At 35.6% G+C, this 14156-nt stretch overlaps 1 protein-coding gene across 1 annotated transcript; it reads left to right on the top strand.

Annotated features, from left to right (window-relative positions):
* The first annotated feature begins 1090 nt into the window (after positions 1-1090).
* LOC126377125 (snurportin-1) lies at positions 1091-8494 on the top strand. The gene is made up of 8 exons (XM_050024804.1): positions 1091-1657; positions 1798-1888; positions 1988-2158; positions 2771-2962; positions 3467-3597; positions 4449-4597; positions 5381-5538; positions 6943-8494. Exons 1-8 carry the CDS (start codon positions 1503-1505, stop codon positions 7207-7209), a joined length of 1314 nt encoding a protein of 437 aa, XP_049880761.1. The 5' UTR covers positions 1091-1502; the 3' UTR covers positions 7210-8494.
* Positions 8495-14156: the final 5662 nt, after the last annotated feature.

Genomic DNA, 14156 nt, shown 5'->3' with positions numbered 1-14156 from the left:
TCTTGTTACCTATTTGTTTAAAAATATATCAATTAAGTTTTTTTTCTTATATTTATATTATTTGCTTATAACCACAGATCATATAATACTAACGTCTTATAACTAATTGTAGTCTAATGATTACAGCGTTGGGCTTACGATTTAGGGCCGGGTTCGATTACCACATAAATATCGAAATCACTTTGTGACAGTTATTTTATTTGTAGAGGATATTGCAGGCCTATGATTCTGAGTTAGGAGGGACGATAAGCAATTGGTCCTGGCGGGTTAAAAAGGCCACATTGAAGCAATCCATCTGAAAAAGCAATATGGCTATTTGACATATGTTTGCATTGCGCACTTACTTTTTCATGCGCAAATATCAAATTGCAATATTGTTTTTTTAGATGAATTGCTTCGATGTAGCCTTTTTAACTCCCCTGGTTTTTAGTCGTAAATTACCTCCACCGACCGAGGTATCGACAGCATACTCCATTTACATACATCCTCCGGTTGATTGAGGGGAGGCAGTGGAAGGTTGGAAGGTTTAGGTATAGGCTGTTAGTATAGGTATGTATTTAGTTATTTATTATTTTCTCTTTACTCGGGTAGATATACAATTATTAAAAAATATGATAATATAATGGTAGACATAGAACATACTTATAAAAATAAATATTGCTGGATATTTTGACCAGTTGGATAGTAATGTGTGGAAGACGTATTGTGCCTTGGTTTATAAAAGGGGTCATCATTTTATACCCATACTAAGATAAAAAATGCATAATTATATATGAAATCCATAAAATTAGAAGGTTAAACCAAGGCAGCGTAATACGGCGTCATTTATTATTTATTAGAGAACATGCCTCGGGGAAAGTCCCTCGTCACAGTGTGCACAAACAAGTAAACAACAAAAAATAATAAAATATTTTAGAAATTAACAAAAGTAAACTTTTGTGGGAAATCGGCAAATTTTCTGACTTATATATTTAATATGGGGAATTTGACAAATTATCACTGGCAACCCTTTCCTTTGAAATTTGTATTGGATTGACAAGAGGCTTTTTGGCGGGAAACGGGAACGGGACAGTTGCTTTCTTCATTGAGTAATCTAAATAATTAATACGAAGTGGTGTTTTGTGGTTAATGATCGCATTAAGTTAGTCGGAAGACATTCGCGAGTGTTATTATATTGGAGTATTCAATGAACAAAGTGTATCTGCCTATTTTCGCTTCGTGTCAGGAAGCCGCTTCATAACTCAAAAGTTTATGCGGACTTTTGAGTTAATTCGTTTGGGGTTCGGAGTAGGAGTCTACTCCGAGGGTGGGGGCTTAGGTTTCATCATCATCACCTTTCATAATTTCATTAATCATCAAGAAAAAAAATACGTCAGACATGGCTGTATGGGCATAGTTCCCTTTGCCTTACCCTTCGGGGAAAACCAAAACAAAAAAAAAATGGATTGACAAGATATTTTTAATATTTTTGTGCTGAATCTGGTTAAGCATTGATGTAGAAAATGGATGAAGTGCTTGAAATATTTGAGAAAACTCTCGTCGCAGAGACCCAGAATGGATCGAAAAGCAACTTTGTGGAACTGTATAAGTATGATGGTACGTCGAAATTTGACAACCAAGAACAGCGGCGAAAAGAACTTTTGGAAATGCAGAAAACGTGAGTGACCGATAAAGTGAAACTAGATTCTTTTCAAATATTTACCCCTTGTACTTAAATATTCTATATCAGTTGTGAGTAATTTTAAAATTAAATACCATTAACTTAGTGTTATACTTAGATACTTTGTTTGTACACAGGAGCCGCCAAACCAAATTGGACAAATTTAGGGGTATTTTAGAACTTGTGAATGCTGTGGAAGAGCAAGATTTATTTCATCAGAAGAAAAAAGTAAATATAAATTTAATGACCATTTTAATAAATTTATACCTTTATAGGATTTGACGGATTCCACATGTAAGACTTTTTTGTGTTTTTCTTGGTTTCCAGGTTTACTATCGACCCAACATATATGTAGCTGGGTTCAATAAAACATCACTTTCATATAGTAACGTACTTATGATGTCAGAATGGATGGTTGAGAAGCCCGAAGATTTTAATGAAAATTGGTTTGTAGTGCCCTGCCCTAAAGGAGTAAGAATGCTGGTGGTGGCCAATCGGGTAAACAACTTTATGTTACATACAGGGTGCCAGTGACATTGTAACGAAAACTTTGAGGGATGATTCAGACCATGATTCTGATTTGACATCAAGTGGAATTTTCCATTACAAAAGTATGGAATGGAAAATTTAATTTAATTTTCTGACAGGAAATGCTTCTTGATATTAACTCAAGATCATCCCCCTCGGTATTAGTTACGGTGTCACTAACACCTATTCGAACTTGTACATACTTATATGGGATGTAAGTGACATCGTAACAAATAGTGAACAGGGTTATTCAGCTTATTGTTGTGAGTTAATATGAAGTGGACATATCCATTGCGATGGTATAAAATTAAAAATAATTTAAAGAAAAAACATGATATTAACTCAGAATCAAGGGATGAATCATCCCTCTCAATATTTGTTACAATGTCACTCACACCTTATATATTTGAATATTACAATAGAAAAATTGCTTGTAAACTGCAGTGCAGTATTGTAATAAATAAGTTATTTCTGATATGGAACAAAACATAAATAATATAATATACTGCTATACTCGGATCTCCAATCATCAAACAGAAGGGTACTTATATGAATGTAAAAGTTATATTTTGTCTTTTTCAGGGTGTAACAAAATGTTACACAAAACAAGGCCATTTCAGGTTTGAAAGGAGCACAGCCTTGCCTGGAGGTTTTTATCACAGCACAAGATCAAGTGACTGCTGTGTCCTGGACTGCTTCTATAATGAGAAGATAAATACAATGTTTATTCTAGACTTACTAGCATGGAAAAACCAACCTATGACTGATGGAGAGGTGAGAATATAGTTTTCATCAACCTTTTGTTAGAGTCTGCATAATAATGCAATACACAAAAGAATCTCCTGAAATGGACAACATACATCCATAACCATAACTTTGTTTACTAAATAAATACATTTTCTTTTTTTCTATTTAACTTATTAATATCTAGTTTTAGAGCTCCAATAGGATGTTTAGCTGCAAATTATCTCCATGCGGTTTATGGCTCTGCCTACCTCTGCAGGAAAAGGGTAGTTTTCAACTAGGCAAATCAGTTACTATTTACTAAACGTCAAAACATGAAATTACTATGCAATTTGTATAAAAAAGCAAGCTTGTGATGTCATTGAAAAACATGACAAAATGACTCACTTATTATTAAATTTTTCTTTATTAAATTTCATTAATAGGTTAAATAGAAAAAGGAAAACGTTTTTTGTCACCTTTAGATCTGTCTTTATTTAGAAATCAGAATTTCATAATTTTTTGACAATGATTTTATATCAATTTTTGTTTCAGACCGAATTTCGTCATTTCTGGTTGGTATCACAATTAGCAGAACTGCCGGGTATAAATGTTTTGAGTAAAAGAAATCAGTTAAATTTCAAAGTACTGCCAAAAGTACCTTGTGCACCAGATTCTTTCAACAAGTAAGTTTTCTTTTAATATTAAGCTCTATACCTGTAGAAAATGTTTCATGACATACCAATTCCTGTAAAGCATGAACGAAAAATAAAGAACATTAAACAGCCTATAGAGCAGCTATTGTAGGCTATGGTGCATATTCCATCTCTCTCTGCATGCACTTGAGCAGTGTGGTGGAGTATGCTTCATATCCCCTCTGGTTGTATAAAGTAACAATATTTTTGTTTCACTCATATACAGCCATGAGCAATATCACGTACCCACTTTAGAACCCTGTCGCACTATTATATATTTTCACATAATGAGACTTACGGTTTAATTTGTCAAAAAAAATTATGTGACATGGTTGTAAAGTATATACATACATATTAGTACCCATGACCATACGTACACACATGCATAAACATACGTAATCCCCGTTGGGTAGGCACAGAAATAATCGGTATAAAAGACATTTTATACTCATTTTTTACACAAATTCCTAAGTTAGAAACCATATTGCGATAGGTGATCCCATTTGTATCCAAAATGTTAAAAACCTTCTTCTTTTTCGAAGTCGGTTAAAAAAGACTATCCCTGTCTGTTTTTACCACAAGCCCGGGAAGATAGCAGCTGATCATGTTGTTTTTTATTCACTCCTACTTCAGCGAAGAAGTACCTCGACGTTGGTCTAACAGAAAGCTCGGTGAAGTGCAGGTACTTTGTTCATCTTGCGATGGACGTACCTCTGATTACGCCAATTGGAATATAGTAGTGAGCTTATGTTGTTACCAATACTTCTCCTAAAAAGTGACACTGTCTCAAAGATAACCAGGAGCAACTAGATTTGGTACTTGACTCAGATGTTTCATTACAGGTTCATGATGTCATACCCGGCGTTTACAAACAACTCGCCGCCATTGGACGGGTTGTTGTTTTACCACAAGCGAGCGCCTTACTACGCCGGGTCGACACCCCTCGTCGGCTGGCTGTACCCTTACATGGTTCCTGAAGTACTGGGAGCAGGTAATGTTTACAATTTACATACTCATACAATGGTGCTAATTCCTGTAGACACCAGCTAATTTTAAGTCATTTTCTTATCCATGAAAAGGAAAGGGGCATACACGTAAATTTTAAGCACAAATCTAAAACAACCCTATAAAAAATGTACATTGGCTAATAACTCGACAGAATTAAGTTGACAGCACACGTCAAATGGTTAGCATACTTTATTTACTCATACATACATAACATAAATAGCCTATATACGTCCCACTTCTGGGAACAGGCCTCGCTTCAATCAACCGGAGGGCGTATGGAGCATACTCCACCACACTGCTCCACTGCGGGTTAGTGGAGGTATTTTTACAGCTAATAGCCGGGACCAACGGCTTAACGTGCCCTCTGAAGCACGGAGTCTATTTTTTTCAGACATTCAATCGGACAATCGGTCAATTCATTTACTCATTCTTCCTAAAATTAAAAGCTGTCAATCATCCGTCCCTTACCTTCTCGGCGGAAAAATAAATGACAGGTATAACTTAAAGTAAAATTGGGAGGTGTCTGCAGGAATCGAGGCCACAATGTATATATATTATTATATCGTCTGAACCTACCTAGTTTAGAAACCAGTAACCTACCTTACAAGGCACTAGACTATTGTTTTTCTAATGCCAACTGTATTCAATTATATACTTTTTGCACAATAAACATACTCATCTTACCCAAAAGGATTGCAAATAATCTCTCACAAATACTTTTCTACATGTCTGTTTTTGTGAAATCTGTTTTGTCTTTTAATTACAGATATTAAAATCAATGAATCTTTTGCCAAGGAAAAGCCGGATTCGTATGTGAATCAGCATGATTTCATTGAGATCTTCGAAGCCAAATACAATAAGAAACACAACCGAAGCCGAAAGTCGTCAAACTCTATGGAGATGGGAGAGCCTGATAAGAAAGAGGTAACATTTGGGATGGTTTTCTACGTAAAAATATAATTTACAAGTTTTGATATTTCTCTTTTCTTTTATAAAACACGACGCTCGCTGTGAAAAAGGATCTGAAAAACTGATGTCTGAATATGATCCTTTTAAGAGTTCTGTCCGATTTTTTCTTTAGAGCTGTAACTGTAAAAAGTATTTTGTTGTAAGAAATTGTGAAATATTCTAAATATACTTATAAAATTTGTTTTTACCCGACTATGGCGAAGCAAAAAGGAGGGTTATGTGTTTTAACGTTATGTATGTATGTATGTACGTGTGTATACACATCTATTCCAACCTAACTTCGAAACAACTTGTCAGAATTAAACAAATGAGATGCCATTAGAAGTGTCTTGATTATAGGTGGTTATAGGCTATGTGACATCACACTAAATGCAATGTCTAAATGCATTTGTATACTTCTGAACTAGTACAATAGCACTAGTCATATTCTCTTTCTTAAGAAGTCATACTCTCTTTCTTAAAAAGATTTTTTTTTTAATAAGACCTATCAAGAATAAGAATATGGCCCTGCGCAGACGACAGACTATCCGTGACGCACTTTTTAGTCTGTGAAAATATAACCTATGCAATTATATGCAGTAACGCGCCGGACTTTTTGCGCGTCGTGTGCGTTACTGCATATAATTGCATAGGTTATATTTTCACAGACTAAAAAGTGCGTCACGGATAGTCTGTCGTCTGCGCAGGGCCTAAGAATAAAATAAATTTATTGCCAGTAACAATTTACATTTGTTATATGAACTAGATAATAATGAATATTGCGAATACGGGCAAAAGGAAATGTCTCAGCTTGTGCTGCGATGGAGCCATGCTATGGCGCCATCCAGCGCTGGTTTTCAGTCATTTCCTCTTCCTGGGATATTGTGCGGAAGTAATTGTCATCAAATATATATTATAGCGTCATAGTCTAAGTACAGCTAGGCTGTGACTTTTGCTGAGCTGAAGCCGTTTCGGCATTAAGTATAATAATTATTAAGTAATTTAATTGGCTCTAAGGGTTGTATTAATAAACGAATCTCAGCTGAGACTGCCCTCAAGATCATGCTCAAGTCTCTGTTTTTATATGAGAACTGTCACATTGACATGATCTTGAGGGCAGTCTCGAAGCTGAAATTAGTTTATTAATACCACCCTAAGTAATGTTAATTTATGTTATGCTGATAAATATAGTTTATCTCTTTCTTCTTCTTTCAAATAGTACACTAGTTAAATAGATCTAAGAAAATGGAATTTCAACAGTAAGTAATTGGTCCCGCCATGTTGACGCTAATAATTATTAAATAGCAAGCCATTGTTATGTTATGAAGTATAAAAGTAGTTATTGTTTTTATTTTCGACTAAATTCCGTGATGTTTTCAGGGTAAGCCGAATAAGAAGACTCATTCCAAACCAAAGAAGGGAGAGAAAGGGACAGAAGCAGAAACAATGGAAGCCGAGGACCTTATAGAAATTAGCAAGGAAGAAGTAGAAGTTCTGGATAAAATGGATACAATAACGGAAGCAACCACTCCAGGCAATCAAGGTAACTTCACCCCTAAAGCTGCACAAGAGAAAAGAGAAGATATTCCTGAGAACATGGATACAATAAATGGTAAATCAGGACCGGTAGATGATAAAAAGAAGTAATTTTGAATTATTAGATTTGATTTTTTATGAAGAGAAATTGAACACAATGACTCCGATTCCTGCAAACACGACGTAATTTCATTTTAAGTTTAACTTGTCATTGTCTTATCCGCCGAAAAGAAAAGGGACGAATAATTGACAACTGTTAACTTTAAAAGGAATGAGTGAATGAATGAATAACCCGGGCGAAAAAATAGGCATCTTGCTTATATGCAATCCAATGGACGTGTGTTGTTAACTCAATTCTGTCGGGTTATTGGGCAATATACAATTTTGGAAGGGTATTTATTGTAAATTTTATGCCTGTCGATTACCCGTCTCTTTCCTTTTTGGCGGATAAGAAATAGACAGCTATAACTTAAAATTAAAATAGATGGTGTGTACTGGAGTCAGCACCAATAATCATAATTTTAATTCTAAAAGATCTTATAGAACATTTTTTAGACTTTATTGATTATTAAAATACTTTTTATATAAACTTAAGGTGTTCTGATTACTTGTGGCTCTGTACATTATATTCTTGTTGATTAGATTCTCTTTCTAATTATTTAATCCGTACGTAATCTCTTTTTATTAAATCCGATGTGGACAGTGACGTCACTGTCCACACGCATGCGCCCTTGTGTGTGTATGTTTGAGTAGAAACTGCCCTTAAACAATAATATAAAAATCCACAGGGATTGACTACAAAGTATACCTACAATACTTATTTATTACATTAACTATTAAGATAGTTTGCGTAATTTTAATACTTGTTAGTATACTTCTTATATGTTTTTCTTTGATATTGGTACAATGTACAGTAGTTTTTTGATGGCTTCCAAATTACACATTTAATAAGTAATGAAGCTAGTCCTTCATAATGTTTTTACGTTTTTATTTTTAATTATTACTTTTAAATAAATTCCGCTGTAGATAGAAGAAATTTAGGAAAATAATGATCACTGACTTGTTTGTTATTTTTTTTTTTAATTTTTCGTTAGCAATCTTGCATGGGAACTTTGATTATAGTTTGATTATAACTATAATTAATATAATTACTTTGCTTAGTAAATGCAGAACCAAAATATCCAGATAGCATGTCACCTTATGCCTTTAATTGTTTAAATTATAATTAATAATGATCTCTTCACACATAGTTTCTTCCACTTAATTGTACTAGCGTAAGTAATGTTTCATAGGTAAGTTGCTACTACATGTTATTTGTGATACTAGGTATTTTATTACTATTTGTTTGTAATAATTATAATACAAATAGTACAAAAATAAATGTTGATTATCATAACTGCGTGTTTTTAAATTTCTTAGTAATATGTAGCTATTATAACGTACATATTTTTGTATATAGTATAGATAGTAATAGCTGTAAGGTAGGTAAATGATGAATTTAAAACATGCCTACATTTTTGCCTTGCGAAGTATTTCGATTTTCTTGATGAGAAATGTTTGCGTCATGGCAATAAAATACTTACCTAATTTTTGTACTTATGCTTTCTGAAATTAATATCTTCAATACTTCACTTAAGAAATTGAAGTTTATAAATTAGGTACTTTAGCACACCACGGAAACTATACGTAGTTCTACTTATACGCAGTATTATTCCTTATTCTATGACTTTAGCCAGAAGCTTACAAAGTAATGCGATAAAGAAAGTTCTAGAAGTCATTAACATAGAAGCAAAGAGATTGCATACAATTAGCAAAGAAGCTTCTCGTGAACTAACTTCTGAAGTTAAACCGTGTAGAGAGAGGTAAGGTAAGGAGGGATAAGTTAACCTGAGCCTTATATAATTAACGTGAGGGTGCACGTACGATTTTCCGATGTGTCGAGTATTTATATAACACGTCATAGGAGAGTTAATAAATGGCAGGAAATGTGACATCTATATCGAGGAAGGCGAGCAATAAAATCTCACTGGATGATTATTTGCCCGCCATAAATTGGAAAATATACCTAATTCATATCGACAGAAAGATATTTACTGAAACAACGAACTCGTTAAATTAACAATCGTCGCGCGAGATTAGGTCAAGATTAATTTTCACGTTGATAACTGGAAAAATTAGTAAAAAACTTGAGCAGTTGATTGAGTGAAAGAACGGATATACAAAACAAACCCATGATTTGACTTTAGGTGTAAGTAGGTATATCTACAAAGTCCCCTTAGAGGTTTGCGCCTATTTTTCGGAATTCGTCTGACCCTACCATAAGGCTGCTTTTCCACCAGAGCTGTGCGAGGTAGCTAAGCGGTGTGCGAGGAAAAAATCCACCAATAGAATCAGTTTATTTTCCTATCATCGCTCAGCTCAGCTCTGATGGAAAAGGGTTTAGCGAAGCGAGGTAATTCTACATACAAAAGCGAGATATGTGTGCGAAGGATGTGTTGCGACGGATGTGTTGCGAGAAATGTGCTGCGAAGAATATATATTTTGCGAGGTTTGCGACGATTTCACAGCTTCGCAACGCATCCTCGCATCGCAAATTGCACATTTTGACAGCTCCGCTACACTTCATCGTACGAGACATTTACCTCGCACAGCTCTGGTCGAAACCCCTACACATTTCCACAGCACAGCTACACATCCTCGTACGACACATTTCACTCGCACAGCTCTGGTGGAAAAGCAGCCTTACGAAGAGTTCGCTATGCGAAGTCGAACTTAAGTAGGGACAGCAAAAAAAAAAAACCTTACGAAATCCTTAATAGTTATATGTAAAGTGTGACCTTTCGGGAATGTTGCTCCCGATCCTTGTCTGAAGTGAAATCCTTAAGTAAGATAGATATACGTATTTTCACCTGTGCTATTCAGGTCGTGTGCAAATTTTTGATTTAGTACTTTAGGGGATGTTATGACCCGTAAACTGCGATAAATCCTGTAATAAATCCATTGGATTTCTAGGTCTCACATTAATATTTTTATGAATTTATATGATGAGCTAAGTACGTCTGTCGAGGGCTGGAAACTCAACTGAACTTAAGCAGCCGGAGTGGTGCAACGTTTCTTTCATAGTCGCTGATACAAGCGCGTAAATATCCTAGGTAGGTAATTAATATTTAAGTAGAAACTTTAGCAACAGGAAATTACAAGCAAAACTCCAACAAAACATGGTGATTCGGCACTTATTGCTTGCTATTGAATAAACCGGACAGATTCTCTGGCCCGCAGCCAGTCTGGCCAACCTGATCGTTGGCCCCGGTCCGAGATATAGGTACCTATTCGACATGACGGACGATGTTTTCGCGCAAAAAAGTGCGAACAAAACTAATAGTCATCGGGCACCGGGCCGCGGCCGCCCGCCTTTTTTACAGCAGCCTTCAGAATAAGTTCATTCATATTAAACTTTCCGCTGATTCATTTTATGTATGCTATATTTATTTGGCCAAGCACTTTTATTGAGGCGATTTAGGTTACCAAAACTATCAAAAATACATTGGAATACCTAGTCATAGCTTTTATTATTCTTTTGCTCTGTTTCCAGTCTAGACTGTAACTGAAAATATTCCACGTTATCTAGCTACTTAAGTTTTTGTAGCCGCGATAGATAATTCAGTACCTAGGTAGGTAACTTCTCTTTCCAATTATGTGACCATCCTACTTCTGACAGATAGACAGTATCTCTACAGCTCAATAATTAGCTAGGTGAGAGGAAGTAGGTAGGTAGGTGTCTTTAAAAGTGTTATGTGATGTATTGAGTTCAAATTAGTTGGTTGACATTCTGCTACTAACTGGAAAATTTTGTAGATTTATTCGACTCACCAAATTATTGTATGTAGGCACCTACCAAATCCAGATCTTTGTGGGTAGCAAAAAGAAAGCGTACCTACGTAATGTAAAACACGCATGTTTAAGGTTTTGTTGTATGTAGGTTAACTGTCTCAGGTGTATAAAGCCAAATTTCTCTTATTACACACACCGCCCGCCGCCTGATAAATTCAGCTTAATAGCAGGAATTTCTTTTAAAAGAATTTTTACTGCCTCCATATTCTTTCTTTATAACTTCTATCTACTTAATTCGAAGACATTTTATCAAAAATGTCTCCGTTGAATTCTGAAATGATCCGAAATATTTTTTTACGAAAACAAAGAAAACCTTTTCTGCCAACTAGAGATGAGTAGAAGGAACTTTGGAGAAAATCTTTTAAGAAATATCGGTGTAATTTGGCACGTTTAGTTTAAACCTCGAGTCAAGTAGGTGTTCATTCTCTACTCCCAGACATTTGTGCTATCTCGGACGAACATTCGTAGGTGAGATCGCAATAGAAAAGATCTTATTGAATTCAATAGTTGGCTTCCATGACATTTGCTAAGGAATAAGCACTCGAACTCGCCGAGTTACGAATGTATTCATGACTTGGATTGGTTTCAGTGCTTGGATGGGACGAATTCGTTCAAGATTCATGAAAATCTTATCTATACGACATTTTGACAAAAGTCAAAGGTAGGTATTTCACAGACAGACACACACTGATGTGAGTGAATTGAGATTGATATCTCAATTCACTCCTTTAATCCTTTTCAGGATGGGCGTTACCACAGATTATCAGAAAACAACTGCAACTAAACTTGTCCTTAGATGGCAATGGAAATGATGAATCAAGCACTCACTTCAATACATGCACCTACCTATATACGTATAATATTATATACTTACAATAATACGTGTAGGAAATGTTATATACACTTGCAATAAATATTTTTAGTAGGTCTGAAAAAAGACATCATAAAAAGGTGCTTCATACGAATTTGTAGTAAAATAGAAGCTCGTTTTTCTACAGGGGCAAAGAACTTGACGATCCTGTTATATTATAGGCAAGAAACATTATTCATGGCGCTCCTCGCGTTATTACCATAATAAAATCTGCGGAAATAAAAAGTGTAATTTGACACAAACGTCTTGCGGCGTATCCAGCACTTAGCTGCGCTATATGGGCGCAATAAAAGTGCCCTTGTTTTTATTATTTATGCTCACAGCTATGACTTTTTAATGCAGTGAGAGACCGGGTGTTATCGGCCATTTATGTAAGGAAACCGAATGGGATATGTGCACATGAAATACGAGCCAAAATGTTCTTGTAAACCCACTAGCTATTTTTGATGCCGAGTCCCGCAGATGGTTCTATCTGAGTGTTTATTTTTCTCGTCGCTTCGCTTCCCTCGCATTTTATGACGCGGAATATAGGAAACACGTTACATACTGTGTATATAGATATATTATTGACAAATATTTGCCACTTGTATTTCTAGATCTCCATCGGCCAAGGGCGTCGATCAAATCAATCAGCAGAGTAAGTAGGTACCTATCTACTAATTCTATTTCTGCTTGCTTTTGTTACATTGCAGTTTATCTAGCTAACCTAATGAAACTGGCCACGGATGTGTCCCTGCGGGGAAGCAAAAGGTTTCTGTCTTTGTGGTATAAAACTATTCATTGAACTGTTAGAGAATTGTTATACTTAAGTATGTTTTTTCTCTATATGGTTATAATGAGTGTGGATAACGGGATGCTTCGGTTATTGGCACCGCGGGCGCATCTGGGTTAATGAAGCCGGGATCCGACGCGCCCGCAGGGAGTTCGGCGACGCCTACCCAGTTGATAGCTGTCATCACTGTTTTACTGAAATGATAAATTCGCTAATGTATTTCAGTAGTTAGCGTATAAAATTTTGTTTAAAAAATAAATAATAGTAAACAACCGGGTACTTAGATACTAGACTCACTTCTTCGATCGGAAATCGAACCCAGGTTCACCTGTTTTTCTATAGGTACTTACCATAAAAATCGGTATCATTCCACTGCATTAAGTTTTAAATTACCTAAGTATATCAATTTTATGATCATAAAACACAATGACGACAATCGACGTTTTAGAGCGTAGATAGATAGGTACCTACTAATTAAAGGGGTGTGTGGAGATCCATCTGTCGCCGAATTGTAACGAATGATGTAATTTACTCATGGCGGACTGAGCTCAACCCATTTCTCAGGATCCAACTTATCGTGCTTTCACAAACTCGCGACAGCACTCCCATTTGCATTAAGTTATTTTTACGGTTGCCCACGAAGGAACGTGTTGAGGTGTTACATTCCGCTCGGATGATAGATGGCAAGATGAAATTGCTCAGATACGTTGTAAGGGATGGAAGGACTATGTATCACCTAAACAGTTTTTTTAATAACGTTAAAATAAAGTCTATATCTTACAAGTTTACAATAGGTATAAAATATTATACATTTAATACATTGAAGCACAAAATGAACCCTAATTTCGACCCTGTAGTCTCACTTATCACATTATTTACTAAGTACCCTGGCGCTCCTCTGTCACAAAACATGATAAAGTGCTCGTGTAAATAGGAATGCCATGATACCAGTATAACCCGCCTGCGTTTATACGATAGCTACATTAATACGGTCCTTAAAATAAACGATCTTACCCTCAATCCCCTCAGATGACTGAGCTCTTACAATTCAATTAGGTAAATTCGAATGCGTTGCGAATACAATTCATAATAATTTTCGGGGGGATCCGTACAATGCTGATATTTTAATATGATTAAAGTATTAAATGCCCGAATTTGGAGGTATTTACCAGTAAAAGGGGAAGGATTGTGTCGAAGGAAGGAAAACGTTGTGGTGTCTTTTATTGTCCATAGTTATCTTCTGTGAATAAAAGCCAATTACGCGAATAATCGACGTACACTCCCACGGTTCAGATGCGAATAATAGGCTTCGTGCTGAGTATTTTCACAAAACACGATGTTTCTATTTTGGACGTTTCAATACTATTATATGGTGAACTTCCGTGAGACATCAAGCTGAAGGATCCCTAAAAGAAGACAGTAAAAACTAAGCTATTCATTTGAGACTAGCGAATAGCGCAGCTTATGGTTGAGCAGTCCTAAATCCTACACTCACAAAGTTATAGACTGCTTAAGAATTTGAAT

This window comes from Pectinophora gossypiella, chromosome 2 (assembly GCF_024362695.1).
Source record: "Pectinophora gossypiella chromosome 2, ilPecGoss1.1, whole genome shotgun sequence".
Taxonomy (NCBI): domain Eukaryota; kingdom Metazoa; phylum Arthropoda; class Insecta; order Lepidoptera; family Gelechiidae; genus Pectinophora; species Pectinophora gossypiella.
This window is presented reverse-complemented; position numbering and strand designations above follow the sequence as displayed.